A 21,385-nucleotide genomic window follows, 5' to 3' on the forward strand; every position below is an offset into this window, starting at 1 on the left:
TCCAGCCCTTTTATGCAGCTTACCAACTTCTCCTTATCTTTATTCTATTTCTCGTCTCGCTCCCTACACTCTCTTCTCAACTCCCCCACCTCCCCATCTCTTCCATCATCTGTCTCAAATCCCCCCTCCACCCTTTCACTTCCCTTAAATCATTCATCACCTCCTTCACTTCTTCCTTCCACTTCCTCATGTCCTCCCTCTATTCGCTTTTCTCCTTTTCCCCCCAGTCCAGAGTCACGGGAGGCTTCTTGCTATCTCTATCTTCCTTCTCCCCCTTCTTTCCTGCATTTCTACATTTTCTCTTTTCCTCTTTGTGTCCTCTCCTTTCCCACTCCCAACGCTGCTGACGCTCCCGCTCCTTGTTCTCTGTGCCTCATCATCATACCCTATCCTCCCGATCATTATCTCTAAGTCGACTCTTTTCTTATATTCTATGCCCCTGGCCCAACTCCTTCACCGGCCTGTGCGCCGTCTATATTTCACGCACTCCTCGCCCGCGGCCGCTCTCCGCTCGACGCTCTCCCCTCTTAGCGTTTCGCGTACTCCCTGCTCGACCCGCTCTCACGCACGCTTTTCGCACCCTTTTCTTCTCAATCCTTCTTATTCGCGACCTGCCTCCACTCTCTCACGCACACTCTCTCCTCCACTCTCTCTCTCTCTTACATGCACACCTTCACCAGACCACTCTTACTCCCTCACACACTGCCGAAAGCACTCGTCTAACCGCTACGTGACACACTCTATCGCACCGGAAACGGAAGTCCCCACTTCGTATTATAATATGCCTCAATATTGGAAGTTTTCCAAGTCATTTCAGCATGAAAATGATATCTTCAGGTATTTTAATTATATATTTATATAAATAGTAAAGTTTTATATGTTATTTTTATAACAAATAGTACATTGTTTGTTGCGTATAGCGCTTCATATTAATTAATCGTGCTCTTTGACAAATAAAAGTTGTTTACATAGCGTCCTTTCGGCGGTCTCAGCCGCGACGGAAACAATTATCTTCGCGATTCGCGGCCCTCCTTTGATCTGTTTTTCTCGACGTTTTCGACGCAGATGCGCGGTTTATTTGATCTGCAGATGGCCGGCAACAACAAATTTCGATTCCGGGATATATAAGGAAGCGTCGACTTGCCCGGGAGTCAGTTTGCATTAGTCGATCGAAGAGCACGGTTATAGCGAAGCACGATAGCTCAATTCATATACCGAACATTATACGAAACGTTGTCGCGACCCGAGTCGGCTCCGAGGCGTCATCGCGATCCGAGCATAACCTCGAGACGTTATCGTGATCCCGAGTCGACATCGAGGCATTGTCGCGACGTGTGCGTGTGTCTTACGCGTCATTATATGCAGCAATCGGCTCGACCTGGGGCACATCCTCAAGACGTTGTCGTGACCAAGTACGCGAACATACTATATCCGAATAATAAACGCGAGCGCATTACTGTGCATCTTACCAGTAAACGGACTTTGTAAAAATAATACGAATACAATAAACAGACATTCGAAACCACAGTGTGAATATGAAATAGTGTTGACACTGATTACAATCCATTGTTTTAGTTTGATGTAAACTTCTTACTAGAATATTAGAGACTTTTTAATATTTATTATTGTTCTTGGCATCTCCCGGCTATAAATTTTTTTTCTTATTTAATACATTTATTTGCCTATAATATATATATGCTCACACGTATACTATACATGTGTTCGCGTATACATATAGCTTTTCTAGGATTTCCATGAAAGTTTCGGTTTCGATTTCGGTTGGATTCTTGTAAAATATTAAATAATTTTAAAAGGCACACGAAAACGCAATATTTTTTTTCACGATAATATAGGCAAATAAATGTATTAAATAACAAAAAATGTATAGCCGGGAGATGCCAGGAACAATAATAAATATTAAAAAGTCTCTAATTTTCTAGTAAGAAGTTTAAATCAAACTAAACAATGTATTGAAATTGCACGCGTATCGGGGCATATTCAGAGCGCGTGCTCCGTCTCTAGATATTCGTTCATTATGACTGTAAGGGTATCCTCACAAGACTCTCGTATAGTAATGCAGCGTAACGTAACGTGGATCAGCGCACGAGAAACGTATCGGTTAAGGTGTTATACGTTTTTTGTGCGTTGATCTACGTTACGTTATGCTACATTACTATACGAGAGTCTTGTGCGGAAGCTCTTAATTACTCGGCAAAGTTGTCCCAACATATATTTTAAAAATATTTTATAATAATATATTTCAAATAAATAAATAATTCATTAATAATATCTATAATCTTAGGGTGTATTAATTAATAATATAATATCAGGAAAAGTTACGTTTGAAAAGTAACTCGTTACCGTAATTCGTTACTCATTGAAAAAGTAACTTATCGTTACTGTATACAACTCGTTATTCTTAAAAGAAGTAACTCGTTACCGTTACTCGTTACTCATTGAAAGAAATAACTCATCGTTATCGTAACTTGTTACCGTTATTCGTTACTCATTCAAAAAAGTAACTTATCGTTACCGTAACTCGTTATTCTCATTGCAAGAACACCGAAAGAACGGTTTTGCTGAAAATTCAAAAAATTTAGCTAAATACAGATCTGAAAATAATTTGATTATATCTTGTTGCACCATCAAAATAATTATGTAGAACGTTCAAACTGATTTCAAAAATGTCAAAATTTTTTACAAAATTATTATTATCTATACTCTAGCGACCTACTATAATTATTTTTATCTTGCAACAAAATTATTTTCTGTATCTAGCTAAATTTTTAGATACTTCAACAAAACCGTTCTTTCCGGGAGTAACTCGTTACCGTTGCTCGTTATTTATTGAAAAAAGTAACTCATCGTTTTACCGTATACAACTCGTTATTCTTAAAAGAAGTAACTCGTTACCGTTACTCGTTACTCATTGAAAGAAGTAACTCATCGTTACCGTAACTCGCCGTTATTCGTTACTCATTCAAAAAAGTAACTTATCGTTACCGTAACTCTTTGTTCGCATTGCAAGAACACCGAAAGAACGGTTTTGCTGAAGATTCTAAAAATTTAGCTAAATACAAATCTGAAAATAATTTGATTATATTTTGTTGCACCATCAAAATAATTATGTAGAACGTTCAAACTGATTTTTAAAATGTCAAAATTTTTTAGAAAATTATTATTATACTCCAGGGACCTACTATAATTATTTTGATCTTGCAACAAAATTATTTTCTGTATCTAGCTAAATTATTCATTGAAAAAAGTAACTTATCGTTACCGTAACTCGTTATTCTCATTGAGAAAAGTAACTCGTTACCGTTACTTGTTATCTATTAAAAAAGTAACCTGTTATCGTTATTGTTATTCTAGAAATAATGAGTCGTTACAACTTTCGTAATATATATATTTAAACATTATATTTTTTTATTCTGTACACTTTATACATATTTACATTAAGCAAATAGAGTCAGAATAATTGGATTACATAAAGCGGGCCATAAAGAGGGATATATGATTCCTATATTAGTCATGTCGTAGATGTCGTCGTTTTCAAGAAATTTTAAGGGCAACTAATTTCTTAAATAAAACTTGATTTTTTTCCTTAAGATAAAAGTTGTAGAGCTCGTCGAGACTTTTTCAAAACACTATAATAAAGCTCTCGTTTGCTAAGGATTTCCTGAGATATTTTAAATTTTGTTATAATATTTTTAATATAAAATATAAAATACCTTGTAAAATATTAATTCACTTTTCGATGACTTTATCTTGATACTTTTATACGTAGATAATGAAAGAAATCGATTGTTGTAAAAAAAAAACAAAAAAATTTGATTAGATTTTGTAAACGCATTCAATTTTGCAAAATTGCAAATGTAAAAATTAATTTCATTATTATACGCTTTCTTTCATTATTTTATATACAAAAGTGTCAAGGTAAAGTAGTTGAAAGGTGAATACTTCAGACTAACGAGGTATTTCATATTTCATATTATAAAAATATCATGAAAAAATTTAAAATATTTCAAGAAATTTTTAACGAAAGAGAGATTAGTGTTTCGAAAACGTCTCGAGATCTACAACTTTTCTCTCAAAGGCAAAATCAAGTTATTTAAGAAATTAGTCGCCTTTAAAATTTCTTAAAAACGACATCTACGATATAACTCACGTAAGAATCATGTGTCCTCTTTTCAAATCAAACAACTTTTGTCTAAAGCAATTTTTTTCTACAATCAAAAATGAAAAAGTTTTAGGTGTAATTTGAACAGTCAAATATCGACATCTCAATGTAGTTTTAGGAAAAAATGTTTTAGACAAAAGTTGTATGACTTGGAGGAGGACAAATAATGGCAAAATCAATTTTTTGTAAATTAATTTTTTTAGGTCGCATAAAATCATTGTCATATAAAATTCTATTTTTTTATATTTTTGATTTTTTTACACTGCAATAAAGTTCTCTTTTGTTAAGAAATTTTCTGATATTTTAAATTATATCATGATATTTTTAATATAAAATATGAAATATCTCGTAAAGTATTCACTTTTCGATGACTTCATATTTTTATACACAGAATAGTAAAAGAAATCGAATAATAATATTAGTTTTTATATTTGCAATTTGCAAATTAAATGCGTCTACAAAATGCAGTTTTTAAAATAATTTTTTCTGTTTTTTTTTTACAACAATCGATTCCTTTCATTATTCTATGTATAAAATTATCGAGGTAAAGTCAATCGAAAAGTCAATACGTTACAAAATATTTCATATTTTATATTTAAAAAATATCATTAACAAAATTTGAAATATCTCAGAAAATTCTTTGATTCTTTTATGAGCCTTTTTTCATGTAATCCAATTATTCTGTTTCTATCTGTTTAATGTAACGGTAACGATAAGTTATTTCTTTCAATGAGTAATGAGTAACGGTAACAAGTTACTTCTTTCAATAAGAATAACGAGTTATATACAGTAACGATGAGTTACTTTTTTCAATGAATAACGAGCAACGGTAACGAGTTACTCCCGGAAAGAACGGTTTTGTTGAAGTATCTAAAAAATTAGCTAGATACAGAAGATAATTTTGTTGCAAGATCAAAATAATTATAGTAGGTTGCTAGAGTATAGATAATAATAATTTTGTAAAAAATTTTGACATTTTAGAAATCAGTTTGAACGTTCTACATAATTATTTTGATGGTGCAACAAAATATAATCAAATTATTTTCAGATTTGTATCTAGCTAAATTTTTTGAATCTTCAGTAAAACCGTTCTTTCGGTGTTCTTGCAATGAGAATAACGAGTTACAGTAACGATAAGTTACTTTTTTGAATGAGTAACGAATAACGGTAACGAGTTACGATAACGATGAGTTATTTCTTTCAATGAGTAACGAGTAACGGTAACAAGTTACTTCTTTCAATAAGAATAACGAGTTATATACAGTAACGATGAGTTACTTTTTTCAATGAATAACGAGCAACGGTAACGAGTTACTCCCGGAAAGAACGGTTTTGTTGAAGTATCTAAAAATTTAGCTAGATACAGAAAATAATTTTGTTGCAAGATCAAAATAATTATAGTAGGTCGCTAGAGTATAAGATAATAATTTTGTAAAAAATTTTGACATTTTAGAAATCAGTTTGAACGTTTTACATAATTATTTTGGTGGTGCAACAAAATATAATCAATTATTTTCAGATCTGTATCTAGCTAAATTTTTTGAATCTTCAGCAAAACCGTTCTTTCGGTGTTCTTGCAATGAGAATAACGAGTTACGGTAACGATAAGTTACTTTTTTGAATGAGTAACGAATAACGGTAACAAGTTACGGTAACGATGAGTTACTTCTTTCAATGAGTAACGAGTAACGGTAACGAGTTACTTTTTTTAAGAATAACGAGTTGTATACGGTAACGATAAGTTACTTTTTCAATAAGTAACGAATTACGGTAACGAGTTACTTTTCAAACGTAACTTTCCCTGATATTATATTATTAATTAATACACCCTAAGATTATAGATATTGTTAATGAATTATTTATTTATTTGAAATATATTATTATAAAATATTCTTAAAATATATGTTGGGACAACTTTGCCGAGTAATTAAGAGCTTCCGCACAAGACTCTCGTATAGTAATGTAGCGTAACGTAACGTAGATCAACGCACAAAAAACGTATAACACCTTAACCGATACGTTTCTCGTGCGCTGATCCACGTTACGTTACGCTGCATTACTATACGAGAGTTTTGTGAGGATACCCTTACAGTCATAATGAACGAATATCTAGAGACGGAGCACGCGCTCTGAATATGCCCCGATACGCGTGCAATTTCAAGTGAGAAGGCATTCCTGTCCCCGTGTGTACTATTTGTTATAAAAATAACATATAAAACTTTACTATTTATGTATATAAATCTGGATAGTGAATAGGCCGAATTTTGTGAAGCAATATGAACGGCCGCCATGTTGGCCGCAGCGGGCACTTCGGGCGTCATCGGGAGCCGTCGTGAGCGTTCGTGAATCGCCAAGTTTGAAGTTGCACACAGGAGTGAAAATCGCTTAGTTGTGTTTTTACAGTTAATTTAGGGTGCGTTCCGTTTCACGCATGATGCGCATAATGCATCACTTATCTTTGTTTAATATTTAGTGAACGACAAGGATAAATTATGCATTATGCGCATCATGCATGAAACGGAACGCACTCTTATACATACAATTGTGTAAAATATAAATGCATTTATTGAAATAAATCGCAGATTTTCGAGTGGCTGCTTATTGTTCTGTAGGTTTAGATTTTTCAGCCAAGACTGCAGTTCTCGTGGCCTTTTCGTTGGCAATCTGAATGAAAAGACAAACTTTGTAATAGTTATTTTTGTTCACTCAATTTGTAATTTTCACGACATTACCTCATGCACGGATTAATTATAATATAGATAATGTATTTTATCTCTAAAAATCGTACGACGTGAAAATAAAACTACAAAAAGCAATAAATTATTCAACATAACCAATAATTTAATATCGAGTGATTGATTGCCATTGATTTACATATAATAAATTAGATACTATAATATATACTTACCGGTGAAAAGACCTGGGCACATCTTCACCCTTGTCGCTTTTCCCACAATGTACGCAATTCTTTTTCATTTTCGACAACGAAAAAGTTACCCGATTACAAATTACTAACTTTAACAACATTAAGCGGTTTTCAATTTTTTACCTGTGTGCAACTTCAAACTCGGCGATTCACGAACGCTCACGACGGCTTCCGATGACGCCCGAAGTGCCCGCTGCGGCCAACATGGCGGCCGTTCATATTGCTTCATAAAATTTGGGGTGGGAGTAGGGTATTCACTATCCAGATATAAATATATAATTAAAATACCTGAAGATATCATTTTCATGCTAAAATGACTTGGAAAACTTCCAATTTTGAGGCATATTATAATACGAAGTGACAACGTATCTTACATAAAGGTATAAACGGTTCGCTTAAAGGTTAAGCTTTGATAAATAATAATAATGACAGCAACAGTAAAAATGACAAATATGTATCAGAAACGTACATATGGATATGTTTTTTATTAATTGTATGTACATAACATGTTTTGTTTGCGGTTTTAATTTTCTTATTTTTGGCCAAGTTTTGGACGCTTTAGCCCCACTGTGCGCCGCCGGAAAAGATCTCGCTGACGTAACCCGAAAGATCTCGCTCGACAAAGCTCGGGTAATCTCGGCTGTCGCAGGGCCGCAAATGGGAAGACACCCCTCAACACTTCCGCCGTCTGATCGTTCAATGCGCATCCCGAGACTATTGCAGAGATTAAAGAAACGATTCTTTGCCAGAGCCTTAGTAAAAATGTCCGCCAGCTGGGATTCCGTCGGCACAAAAACAACGTTAATTTTACCGCTCTCCGATTTTTCACAAATGAAGTGAAACTTGACGTCTATATGTTTCGTCCGCTTATGAAACTCGGAATTTCGAACGAGACGAATCGCGCTCTGGTTATCTACGTACAGCTTTGTGGATTCCCTGCACTGATGCCCTATATCGTTTAGCAACGTGCGAAGTCACACTGCCTCTTTTGTCGCAGTCGCAGCCGTGATGTATTCTGACTCGGTGGTACTAACGGATACTAGTCTCTGCCGCTGAGACAACTATGTAACGACTCCGTTTGCAATACAAAACGCATACCCGGTCGTCGATCTTTGTGTCTCCACGTTGCTTGCAAAATCCGCATCGGAAAATACCCGGTTAGTTCTATCTTCGAGCCTTTTTCACGGTACTCGATTCCCATAGTTACGGTTTTGACTAGATAGGAAATAATACGTTTCACCGTCCGCCAGTGACTCTCGTCGTGATTGTTAAGATACTTGCTCACCGCGTTGACCGCGAACGCGATGTCTAGTCAAGTTACAATGGCAAGAAACATTAAAGAACCGATTGCTTCACGGTACGGCACGAGATACTCGCTTTCTCTCGATTCCGCTGGACACAGGACTACGTGGGGATCCGCCGGCACGGAAACCCCCTTTGCTTGACTCATACCGAATCGCTCGATAATTTTCTTAGCATAAGCAGCCTGATGTACGAATAGCGATTTGTTTTCCCAATCTCGGACTATTTGCATTCTGACAAACATGCTGCAGTCGCCTAGCGTTATCTCGAATGCCTCACTTACGACTTTGATAATACTTTTTACTACTTCCGCCGATTCCGACGCGACAATGCCGTCGTCGACGAACAACGCGAGATAAACTTTGAAATCCTCGTAGACTCCGAAAAAAACACATTTATCCGCGTCAGTCTCTTTTAAATTAAATTGTTTCAAAAAACTGGAGAATTTCACGTTCCAGCAGCGTGGTGCTTGTTTTAGCTCGTATAACGATTTCTTCAATTTGCACACCACGCGCGAGTGCCCACCATCTTCCTCGTCGATCTCGAGCCCCTTTGGTACCTCCATACGGATGTCTTGATCGAGCACTCCATGTAGAAATGCAGTTCGAACGTCGACCACCGGTGAAAAAGTCTCCGAGTAATCGACTCCCTGTCGTTGCATAAACCCTCGCGCGCATAAACGAGCCTTGAACCGCAGCACGCTTCCTTTGGTGTCTCGTATAACCTTAAATACCCATTTGGAGTCAATGAGTTTTTTCCCAGGAACATGTGGAACGATCTGCCACGTTCCATTCTTCTGATGAGCTTGAAGCTCGTCTTCTATCGTCCTCTCTACTGAGAAGCTTCCGGACTGCATATCGCCTTTTGATACGTCAAAGGCACGTTAAACTCTACCTGGGGTTACCTGAGGATTACCTGATAACGTGCAAGCCCACGCAACGTTGCTCGATCTTGCAACGTGCGAGGTGAATCAACTTTCTGTTGCTGCTGTCGGTTTCCTTCAACCGCGTTCTCGTTGTTACCGACTGCTGCCTGCTCTCGCGCCGCGTTAACGGCGGCCGCATCGTCGACATCTGCATTGCGTTCGACAGCTCCGTTACCGTCTGCTTCCTCGTTCTCGTTCTCAGCTTCTTCGTCCTCCTCAGACAATGGCAGGAATACCCCTTACAAAAAAGTATTACTAGCTGGTTAGTAATAAATACTTATTTTGTGTATTAATAATACTAAAATTAAGTATTTATTAGTACTTGAATCACTGTGATCCAAGTATTGCATAGTATTTTATTACTGGTCAGTAATTTATGAAAGTAGTATTTAATACAGGACGAGTATTGAATACTTAGTATTAAATTTCTGATGAGAAAGCATTTAATACTAGGTGAAAAATACTTGTGTAATAAATACTTGTGTTGAATTACTGATGAGTATTTCAATGTTAGTACTGAAGTACTGAACCAAGGATTCCATGTGTAATAAATCACTGGCCAGTATTTTAATATTAATACTCAAGTACTGAACTGAATATTCCATGTGAAATTAATCACTGACCAGTACTACAATTTGTATAGAAACATTATAAAGGGTAATTCCTGATAATACTAAGGAAAAGAGATAAAAGTAAGGCACAAATACATTTTATATGAAGGTCTGTACTAATTCGTCGTGATAAAAGTGTACAAGTTTTGAAATAGTACTGAGAATATCATTTTAATATCCAATTCAAAAATTTATTACTCTTTTTAAACTGAATTTGTTTCTTAAAATGATTTTTGAAAAATTATATATTTGCACTGGTTATGACACATGTAGATTATATATAACACTTACATCAAATTAAGAAGTAGTCTACCACGTAAGGCAGTTGGCTCACGATCCAGAGGTCCCGAGTTCGATCCCACCAAGGTAAGTGTGTTTTTCAAATACGAGAAAATATTTATAATTATAGACTGCATCTTAAGAAACAAATTTAGTTATAAAATAGTAATAAAATTTCGAAAAAAAATAATTTTTTTTTATGCCGAGTAAATATCGGAAATCGAAATATCGGTGAGTAATTCAATACTAAGCACCAGTAGTTCTGTGTAGTATTAATCACTATCTATAATATTTATCACTACCAGTATTTTCCCAGTATTTCCCAAATAAATATTGACAGTATTAAATCACTGAGATTTTAAGTATTTAGTCAGTAATACTTTTCTGTAAGGGACCTCGAACTCCGACGCCACGGCGCCGGTACAGTTGAGTTCTCGCCAGTTGCCCGCTCATTAAAAACCACGTGTCTGAAAACAGATACACAAACAGATACACATTTAGTCTGCGGGTCGTACAGCCTGTAATTGGAAGATTCACTGTCGTATCCCACGAGAATCAGTTTCTTCGCTCGAGCCTCGAACTGGGTCATTTTCTGCTTTGGCACATGCACATAGACGTTCGAACCAAACACCCGCATGTGGCCAAGATTCGGTTTCTTCCCAGTCCACAATTTATACGGCGTTTTGCTTCCGCCACCGCACGACCGTCTCATCCTGTTGAGTGTATAAACAGCCGTTGCCGTTGCTTCCGCCCAAAGATGCGCAGGCAGCTGCTTTGCTTGCAGCATTGTCCTTGCGCACTCGACAATGGTCCAGTTATCCTGCTCCGAACGCCCATTCTGCTCCGGTGTGTGCGGCGCCGTCGCACAGTGGGAAATTCCGTGCTGTTTTTTGACAAAATTCTTGTGACAGCACAATTTTTAAGAAATCCCGTTGATTTTTTTTTAAATGCTCAGAAAGACTTGTGCATTAATGCAGTACTGCGGAAATATATTTGTCGCACAACGAAAATTGTTAAACATAGAGTGCAATCCAGTAAATATGAAATTCATGCAAAAAACGGTAATCCCTTCATAGACACAAGCTTCTAGGGTATAGTTTAACCAAGATGGATATCATTTTAATTATGTTTCAAGTCGCTGATAACAAATTCAAGCTTTAAATTTCAAAATTAATTTGTTTAAACAAATTATCTCAAAGTAAATGTTTTATAAATTTTCATTTCAAAATCTGTGGATAGAATTACATAGAAAAAACATAGTAGACCTTCAAAGTAATATCTTTTAGATCCAAATTGTTAATAATAATTTACGATTATTTTTTTAACTTAAAGTATAATATCTCCTATATCTTTATTTAAAGAAATTAACGGAAGATCATCAAGCGAAATGAATATAATTTTTATAATTTTTGACAGCTGATTACGAATTCAACCTCAGAATTGCAAAATTAATTTGTTTAAACAAATTTATTTAAACAAATTATTTGAAAATAATATTTTTTATGAATATTTATTTCAAAATCATTCTGCAGATGGAATTACATAGAAAAAATAGAAAAAGCCTTCGAAGTAACACCTTGTAGATCTAAATTGTTAATAATAAAGGTTGATTATTTTTTTATAATATCTTGAGGTTCTTCCGAGAACCAAATCATAAGAGCATTCAATGCCCTCATTATATCACATCCATGGATTAAAATTTTATGTCTGATGGTGGCATTTTATACCATGAATAAAGCTCTGCACATTTTTTGTTGTATTGATACAGTACTCTTTGAATCTTACCAAATCAATTTCTTGTCCACAGATATAATTTGAAGAATAGCGTTCTCATTAATAAATCTTTATCTACTCCAATTAATTCAGATACACGTTCGGCTCGATCATTGGCCTCTTTCTTTTTAATTTTTCTTTGCTCGAGCTTCAAACTTAGTCGTCTTTTGCTTTGGCACATATACGTAGGCGTCCGAGCCAAACACCCGCATGTGGCCGAGATTCGGTTTCTTCCCGGTCCACTGTTCATATGGCGTTTTGCTTCCGCCCACACACGACCGTCCCGTCCTGTTAAGTGTGTATACAGCCGTTGCCGTTGCTTCCGCCCAGAGTTGTGCAGGCAGTTGCTTCGCTTGCAGCATTGTCCTTGCGCACTCGACGATGGTCCGGTTGTCCCGCTCTGTTCGCCCGTTCTGCTCCGGTGTGTACGGCGCCGTCGTCTCCAGAGTGATCCCTTTCTCCTTCAAGTAGCCTCTATCCTGGCATTCCGATACTCGGTCCCGTTGTCGGTGCGTAGAGTTTTCATCGTACGCCCAAACTTGTTCTGAATTAATCGTTCGAATTCTTTGAATCGCTTAAAAACATTCGCTTTATGTCGAATGAAAAATACGAACCGAAACGCGGTTGCATCGTCCTTGAAGAGTACATAGAATCGTGCACCACCTGTTGACCGTACTGGTATCGGACCGCATACATCACTATGTATAAACTCGGCTGAGTCGAAGCTCTCGTGCTCTTTTTATTAAACGGTAACTTGTGTAACTTCCCGTACTGCACAAGCCTCACACAAGAAATCTTCTACGTTCTTTACACTGACTCCGTCTATTGATCCGCGTTTAACCAAGTTGCACAGTGCACGTTTGTGGATGTGGCCGAGTGTCGACGTCACATTAACCTCTTTTCTCGCACTCGGTTTTCGGAAAAACATTTGATATAAACAATTTGATTGTCTGATGCCTGTCGCCTCGACGATATTCCCGCGCGATATCTCGACGACACCGTTCTCGAATCCGACACGAAAACTCTTTTTGGTACAAACCCCGACTGAGAAAAGATTCTTGGTTACCCTTGGCATAAGCAGCACGTTTTCGATAAGTCCGCTTTCCCATTTGCCGTCCACGAGCTTTTCTATGCGAACTTTCCCTATGCCGGTCACTTCACATTCGCCGTCGTCGTCCAACAAAACTTTTTCATCTTTTACCGACCGCAGGTCTTCAAGCCACTCCCGACGAAACGTGATATGTTCAGACGCTCCACTGTCGGTAATCCAGACGTCCTTTATGTCGGCACTCAGCAACTCCTGAACCTGCTCGACCGACGCCAGACTCCGCTTGCCACTTGCGGTTAGCACTTTCCCGCTCTCTTCTCGCGACTCGACTACAAACGCGCACCTGGCACTTGTTGTTGTTGTTGTTCTCTCCTTGGCTCTTCTTCTTCGGACATTGACTCGCGTAGTAGACTCCTTTCTCTTGACACCTGTAGCATTCAACATTCTTCTTGGACCTCTTCTTTATCTTCTTGTCGCTCTCGTCTTTCGATCGAGAATCGCCCTTCGAATTGCTCTGTCTCGCGACTGCCAGTGCACCCGCTGAATCGCCCTCCTCGCTGAGACTTTGTTCTTCTCTTATCAACCGCTCTAGTAGATATGAGACCGTTTGCCGCTCGGGATGAACACTATCCCAAGCCGTCTTGAAGATACTGTATTTTGATGTTAAACTGGATAAAATTTTAGCGATGATTGCAGAATCAGAAACCGTCTCGCCGAGATCTATCAGCTGTCTTGCCATGTCCTGCACTGACGTAACATGATGTATCACTGACAAGGGAACGGTCGGCAGTGTCCCTACCCGATTTGGATGCGCTTTGGATATGTTGTTGAGTATCAAAAACTAGTAGACTTGTATTTTTTTGCGGCGTATCTCGACGTTTAGGGGTTGAAACAACCCCTAAAAAATAACGACCGATTTGGATGCGCTTTGGCTATGTTGTCGAACATCAAAAAACATTACACACGGGTTTTTTTTGCTGCTTATCTCGACGTTTAGGGGTTGAAACAACCCCTTGAAAATAACGGATTTCATAGTTTTTAGCGAATATCTTCAAAAATATAAGGCGTAACGACAAAACGTTTGTACGAAATGTTTATGGCTTTTTGTGCTCTTTACAATGGCGTAATCAGATTTTTCAAATTTGTCACATTTTTTAATTTAACCCCACCCCCATTTATTATTTTTGCCAAATATAACAATTTTTCCAACGCAAATTTAAGAGCGTCAAATGCCAAATATATCCATGTGTATTTTTATTATGATACCATTATTATATTTTTGGCCAGACGAGATATGTGATATAGGCGTCGCGCTGTAGGTAGGTGTTGCGTTATTTCTGTTCAGTTGCGCCGTACGCTTAATTATTTCTATTTGTGCATGTTTTCTCATACAATATATACTATATACTACAACATAATAGGATTCCCCCGTTAGCCTCGGCGGGGGAGCAGGTGGAAAGTTCGGAAAGGTGGAAATAGGGTCGAAAACAGAGCTGTGTGGAAGGGTGGAGGTGCAGGATTGAAGGAGTTGAGGAGGTGCAGGATTGAAGGAGTTGAGGAGGTGCAAAGGAAGTTGAGGGGAGGCGGTGGGATTGGAGGTGATGATAGAATCGAGGTGAAGCGGCCAGAAATTGAGGGAGAAGAGGAGAGTTAAAAGTGAGGTTAGGATGACAGAGAGGAATGAGAAGGAGGACGCAGCGAGGAGGGGTGCAGAGTGAGTTGAAGAGTTGAGTGCAGAAGGAACGGGTACTCGAGCGAGCGGGAGCGAGGAATCGATCGTGAGATCGATCGAGTCGGCATGCGAGAGAGGTGCTACCGACGGACGGCGGATGTGAGAAATGAGGCAAGCTGGCTCGTTTGATCAATGAATGATCGAGCGGATCGAGCGTCAGAGAGATGCGTTCCGGTATGGTAAGGGCCTAAGCAAAATGGCTGTCTTGGCAGTGTTTTATGCCTTAAGTCTTCGTCTTATGTAACGCACAATACTGTACATAAGACAAAGACTTAAGGCATAAAACACTGCCAAGACAGCCATTCTGCTTAGGCCCTTACCATACCGGAATGCATCTCTCTGACGCTCGATCCGCTCGATCATTCATTGATCAAACGAGCCAGCTCGCCTCATTTCTCACATCCGCCGTCCGTCGGTAGCACCTCTCTCGCATGCCGACTCGATCGATCTCACGATCGATTTCTCGCTCCCGCTCGCTCGAGTACTCGTTCCTTCTGCACTCAACTCTTCAACTCACTCTGCACCCCTCCTCGCTGCGTCCTCCTTCTCATTCCTCTCTGTCATCCTAACCTCACTTTTAACTCTCCTCTTCTTCCTCAATTTCTGGCCGCTTCACCTCGATTCTATCATCACCTCCAATCCCACCGCCTCCCCTCAACTTCCTTCGCACCTCCTCAACTCCTTCAATCCTGCACCTCCTCAACTCCTTCAATTCTGCACCTCCACCCTTCCACACAGCTCTGTTTTCGACCCTATTTCCACCTTTCCGAACTTTCCACCTGCTCCCCCGCCGAGGCTAACGGGGGAATCCTATTATGTTGTAGTATATATAGTATATATTGTATGAGAAAACATGCACAAATAGAAATAAAGCGTACGGCGCAACTGAACAGAAATAACGCAACACCTACCTACAGCGCGACGCCTATATCACATATCTCGTCTGGCCAAAAATATAATAATGGTATCATAATAAAAATACACATGGATATATTTGGCATTTGACGCTCTTAAATTTGCGTTGGAAAAATTGTTATATTTGGCAAAAATAATAAATGGGGGTGAGGTTAAATTAAAAAATGTGATAAATTTGAAAAATCTGATTACGCCATTGTAAAGAGCACAAAAAGCCATAAACATTTCGTACAAATGTTTTGTCGTTACGCCTTATATTTTCAAAGATATTCGCTAAAAACTATAAAATCCGTTATTTTCAAGAGGTTGTTTCAACCCCTAAACGTCGAGATAAGCAGCAAAAAAAACCCGTGTATAATGTTTTTTGATGCTCGACAACATAGCCAAAGCGCATCCAAATCGGTCGTTATTTTTTAGAGGTTGTTCAACCCCTAAACGTCGAGATAAGCAGCAAAAAAAACCCGTGTCTAATGTTTTTTGATGCTCGACAACATAGCCAAAGCGTATCCAAATCGGTCGTTATTTTTTAGGGGTTTTTTCAACCCCTAAACGTCGAGATACGCCGCAAAAAAAATACGAGTCTACTATTTTTTGATGCTCAACAACATATCCAAAGCGCATCCAAATCGGGTAGGGACACTTCCGACCGTTCCCTTGTGAGTCCGTAGGATTCATCTTGTATGAGTAGAACCTCTGAGTCAACGTCTCGACGTTAGATGCCGATTTTTGTTCGTGCATCATGACCAGCTTGTCCCACATCTCTTTTGAGGTACCGCAGACTATGATACTGTTCACCTGTTCGTTCTCCATCGCCGACGCAATGATCGCCATTGTCTTCGCATTATCCTTGATCCATGACTTTATTCTTCCCGCAATTGCTCCTTCCGCATCGGCCGGCCTTGTTCTTGACTCATCTACGACGGCGAAAATCTTGTTTGCCAGCAACACAGTAGTGAGCTGAAATTTAAATACTTGGAAGTTTGTACCGTCGAAACGCTTGACCGACTTTATCGAACCGTCATCCGGCATCTTCACCGGCATCTTCACCGTGCCGACAAACCGAACCTCGAAAAACCGAGAGAATACAGGCTGCCCGACAAAAAGTACGCCCACCCCGATAAAGTCACGAAATCACCAAAACCGAATAATTGTCTTTACAACGTCTTTTGCAGTCGATGCTCGCACTATGCTCCGATTACTCTCGGAACCTGTGACTTGCGCCACGTGCCTTGCACGATGCACTAATGGCCGCTCCGAAACCAAGCTGCCGTTCCGCACGCTTCCGCCAACCGTTTCACGACCGCAAATCTCCTTATCTCTCTCACCTCTTTTCCGGCAAACCAATAATTACTTAACTACCATATATGGGCCCATAACTTGTTAGCGCAGAACGGAGTAATTCTCTTTGTTGTCAGCTGGAAAAGGAGAAGATAATTTCTGGAAAAGAATAAATGTTCGAACACTTGTAGTCGAAGCTAACACTGTATATTCTTTATTCAACGTAATATGTATATTTAGGTAAGCGTTACTCTTGAGCGACAGTCAGCTCGCGACTAACTCACGCCGCACAGTGGCCTAAACGCCTGATTTTGTGGCAAAAAATCAATTTTTCCAATTCGTTTAAATGTCAGTAAGAATTATTGTAATTTCAAGAAAAATACACAAAGAAGAATGTCCTGTAATTTAAATGCTTGTACTTTGCATTAAACGCATAATATAGGTACACAAAAATGAAGAATTTTTAGTATGCTTGATATAGGGTGCGTTCGGTTTGGACGCTCACGTGCTGTAAGCGCTCACGCTTATAAGCGCTGTTTTCAATCGTTCGATTTGGTATCTGAGCGCTTACACAATAGTAAGAAATGTCGTTCGTTTTGGCAATGTAAGCGACTATGAGCACGTCAAAATGGCAGACGATAGGTTATTGTGTGTTATATTTGCACAAATAATAATATTATTAGAATTATTATTCGATGAGGAAGAATATTTAATTTTTAAAATAAATCCTTTTTTTTTAAATAAACCGAGCAACATTTAATTTTATTCTACAAATTTTAAAACCTAAAATTACTAAGATCAAAATTAGGACGTAAAACAATATCACCTAAAAAACAATTATTTATCGCTATATGAAAAATGGTCACCCCGGATTCACATCGGTATGTTATTAATATTATTATTACACATTGTTGTTTCAATTTTTAAATCAAATAAAGGGAAGTGAAAGAAGCAATGCCACGCGCGGTAATTAATGCGCAATTAAAATAAGTCAATAATAAAATATATATATTAGTTAATACAAATTCGGACGTTTCGACACTTTTTGTGTCATCTTCAGCGTAAAAATGAAAATAATACATAAAAATTTCAGTCGATAAATTAAGACGATAAATTATAGTCAATCGCGATAAAATGAGTCAATCAGTAGAAAAGCGCAGTCAAATCAATAAAATAAAATTCATACAAATGTTTGGTAGTCTGTCAGGATATGCCGATATGCAAATGCTTCGAATCGATCGCATCTTCGACGTTTACTCTCAGGTTAGAAGACCAGGTAGAAAGGAGAGATTCGATTGTCTTTTCTAAACTGTGAATCGGAGTCGCAATATGTTAAAAAACGCAATGTATCAGTATTAAAATTACAATCACAAATTCTTACTTACGGAGCATTACAGACCAGTAAGTCGCAGTGTTAAAATGTACCTGTCGCTCTGACATATCGTGAGTGAGTGAAGCATTGGTAGAAATCGGAAGGTTAACATAATAAAAGCGGTGTATACGTAAGTTAATGGTGGGGATAAAAATTCACAACGAATAACTCTAAATTTTTTAAACAGAACAATTTAAGAACATAACAAGGGATTTAAAAGTGAGATTATCGTATAATAGCTTAAACAAAATGCGAACCTTCATAAAAGCTCATAAGGATAGTTTCCCACGTTCTAAACAATGTAACGTAGTATACAAAGTTAACTGTAATGATTGCGACGCATCTTATGTAGGCCAAACGAGCAGACAATTACAAACAAGAATTAAGGAACACCAGAACCATATATATAAATTAGAATACCTACATCTAATCATTTTGTTATAACAGATCATAGATTAGCATTGAATCATAATTTCGATTGGGATAATGTGGAAATTCTATAGATAATGAATCGTATTTTAATAAACGCTTAATTTCCGAGATGTTGTGCACAAAGAGACAGGAATGGATTAAATTTGCAGACGGACACGGAAGGTTTACCGGATACTTATTTGAACGTTATTGATGGGTTATCAAAAATTTAGAGTTATTCGTTGTGAATTTTTATCCCCACAATTAAACTCGAATGTATACACCGCTTTTATTTTGTTAACCTTCCGATTTCTACCAACGCTTATTCACTCACTCACGACATGTCAGAGCGACAGATACATTTTAACACTGCGACTTACTGGTCTGTAATGGTCCGTAAGCAAGAATTCGTGATTGTAATTTTAATACTGATACATTGCGTTTTTTAACATATTGCGACTCCGATTCACGGTTTAGAAAGGACAATCGAATCTCTCCTTTCTACCTGATCTGGTCTTCCAACCTGGGAGTAAACATCGAAGGTGCGATCGATTCGGAGCATTTGCATATCCTGACAGACTAGGAATGTATTCATACGAATGTCATTCGTATGAATTTTATTTTATTGATTTGACTGCGCTTTTCTACTGATTGACTCATTTTATCGCGATTGACTGTAATTTATTGTTTGAAATTTTCATGTATTATTTTTATTTTTACGCTAAAGATGACACAAAAAAGTGTTGAAACGTCCGAATTTGTATTAACTAATATATTTTATTATTGATTTATTTTGATTGTGCATTAATTACCACGCGTGGCTCTGATTGCCTCTCTCACTTCCCTTTATTTGATTTATTCAGGAGAGCCTATATATATATATATATATATATATTTCGTTTATTTAATTTTTAATTTATATTTGTGTATGCATATAATTTTTTCTTGCTTAATATTTAAATTATGTACAGATCCATTTGTGAGAAATTCAATGTAGGGAAAGCCACTGCGTTAAATGCTGGAAACTGGAATATCGTTACAATTTTTCCGTCTATAATTCGATTCGACGACATGTTTGTTGATATGTAATTCGCTAACAATGCGTTCCGAAATGAACGTAAGCGCTTACGCTTGATCACGCTCACACTGCCCTACCTTGCAGAAATAAGCGATTGTCAGCAAAAGTTATGACGTCATTAGTCGATCCGTAAGCGCTTACAACGCCAAAGCGAACGACGTGAGTAACGCTCATAAGCGCTTACAGCGCGTGAGCGTCCAATCCGAACGCACCCATAGTCGCTTTCTGCAGTTCCATTACTTTATTTATATTAGTTTTCAAATTACTCAAAATGGTTTGCGACGCTTTTTCCCCCGGTCTCGCTATCCGGAGGAGGGCGATCAAGGATTCATCAAAACGCGAAGTTAGGTTGAGAGATGGCCAGGCAACGCGGACGGATGCCCGCAGATAACGGCCAGATATAAAAAGGTAACGCGGACGGATGCCCGCAGAGAACGGCCCGACAAACCTAATCCGATGGGCGCCAGGTGCGACTATTCGCACCACCGTACAGTATCTTAGCACCAATAATAATCAACGCGATACCTCAGAACGTAGTTTCCTTTTGTGGGAATTCGGAGAGGAGGCGTGACGCAATTAATCACACAAAAATGAATAAAATCAAGAATAATATATTTGAAATCAATCCAAATAATAGGTGAAAATGTAGTTGATAATCTCGTTGAAATTGGAAGGATCTAGGATCGAGATCACAAGATAACGCAAAGTATGGATCCCAAAATAACGTATAGATCATAAGATAACGCCAAGTATAAATCACAAGAGAACGCAAAGTATAGATCTCAAGATAACGCAAAGTATAGGTCTCAAGATAACGCAATCGAGTACGCACGACTCGGTCAACGCAAAACCGACGAACTCACACATACGCACGACTTTAACGCAACAAACATTTGCGTTGACCCTGCCGACAGGCAATCGTCCCCGCCAAATGATATCTCTTTCGACGGCGATCTCGCCTAGCCGCACCCTCGGCAGGCGATCGTTCTCGCCTCGGATATCCCTAACGCACCAAATGACCTGAATCGCGGACGATTCAGCGGTTATCCGCACCAATCCCGCGACTTCTCGCAAACCCCGGCGATTTCGCAGCACCACGTCAATTCCGCCGACACCACGGTCCTTGGTCTTTCCCAACGCACGACACAATCGTCGACTTTCTCGCGGGCCCGAGCACTCTACAACTCAACTACACGCCCGAGTGCCATCCAAATTACCTTGCCACTCGCGACGCGGATTTTCCGACTGCCGCGCGACCGCCCGAATCCGCAACACAAATTGCGCGATCGCGACTCTAATCGTTTACCGCGACTAACACACACATTCAATATACGCCGTGCGACTGTCGGCCGTGACGACCTTCCCGGGGAGGGCCTATGTGGTCTTTACTTACGGTAGGACTCGTTCTCGGCGGGGCCCCTTCGTGAATTTCTGTTCACTCCTCGAGATAATAAAAAGCGCAAGGTAACGATAGGCGCTCATTCCAGATAACAGAGATGGCCAGATAAGCAGATATTGCCAGATAGGGCCAGATAAGTAAGGTAACCTACGACGC

General features: G+C 38.6%; 1 protein-coding gene across 1 annotated transcript; it reads right to left on the bottom strand.

The window, feature by feature from the left end:
* Positions 1-9,308: 9,308 nt before the first annotated feature.
* Positions 9,309-16,732, bottom strand: LOC139814885 (uncharacterized). The gene is made up of 8 exons (XM_071781403.1): positions 16,383-16,732; positions 13,388-13,712; positions 13,063-13,302; positions 12,611-12,767; positions 12,182-12,540; positions 10,761-11,106; positions 10,604-10,690; positions 9,309-9,571 (listed from the first exon to the last, which is right to left on the bottom strand). Exons 1-8 carry the CDS (start codon positions 16,730-16,732, stop codon positions 9,309-9,311), a joined length of 2,127 nt encoding a protein of 708 aa, XP_071637504.1.
* Between the last annotated feature and the right edge of the window lie 4,653 nt (positions 16,733-21,385).

This window comes from Temnothorax longispinosus, chromosome 6 (genome assembly GCF_030848805.1).
Source record: "Temnothorax longispinosus isolate EJ_2023e chromosome 6, Tlon_JGU_v1, whole genome shotgun sequence".
NCBI classification, from domain to species: Eukaryota; Metazoa; Arthropoda; class Insecta; order Hymenoptera; family Formicidae; genus Temnothorax; species Temnothorax longispinosus.

What these genes read in the sequence shown, in the direction of transcription:
- LOC139814885 (XM_071781403.1), bottom strand. Translation starts at nt 16,732, where the DNA reads ATGCCGGTGAAGATGCCGGATGACGGTTCGATAAAGTCGGTCAAGCGT. An exon ending in ACAACAACAACAAGTGCCAG is followed by an intron (nt 13,303 to 13,387) that starts GTGCGCGTTTGT and finishes TCGGTCGAGCAG; the next exon opens with GTTCAGGAGTTGCTGAGTGC. An exon ending in GACGATGCAACCGCGTTTCG is followed by an intron (nt 12,541 to 12,610) that starts GTTCGTATTTTT and finishes CGATTAATTCAG; the next exon opens with AACAAGTTTGGGCGTACGAT.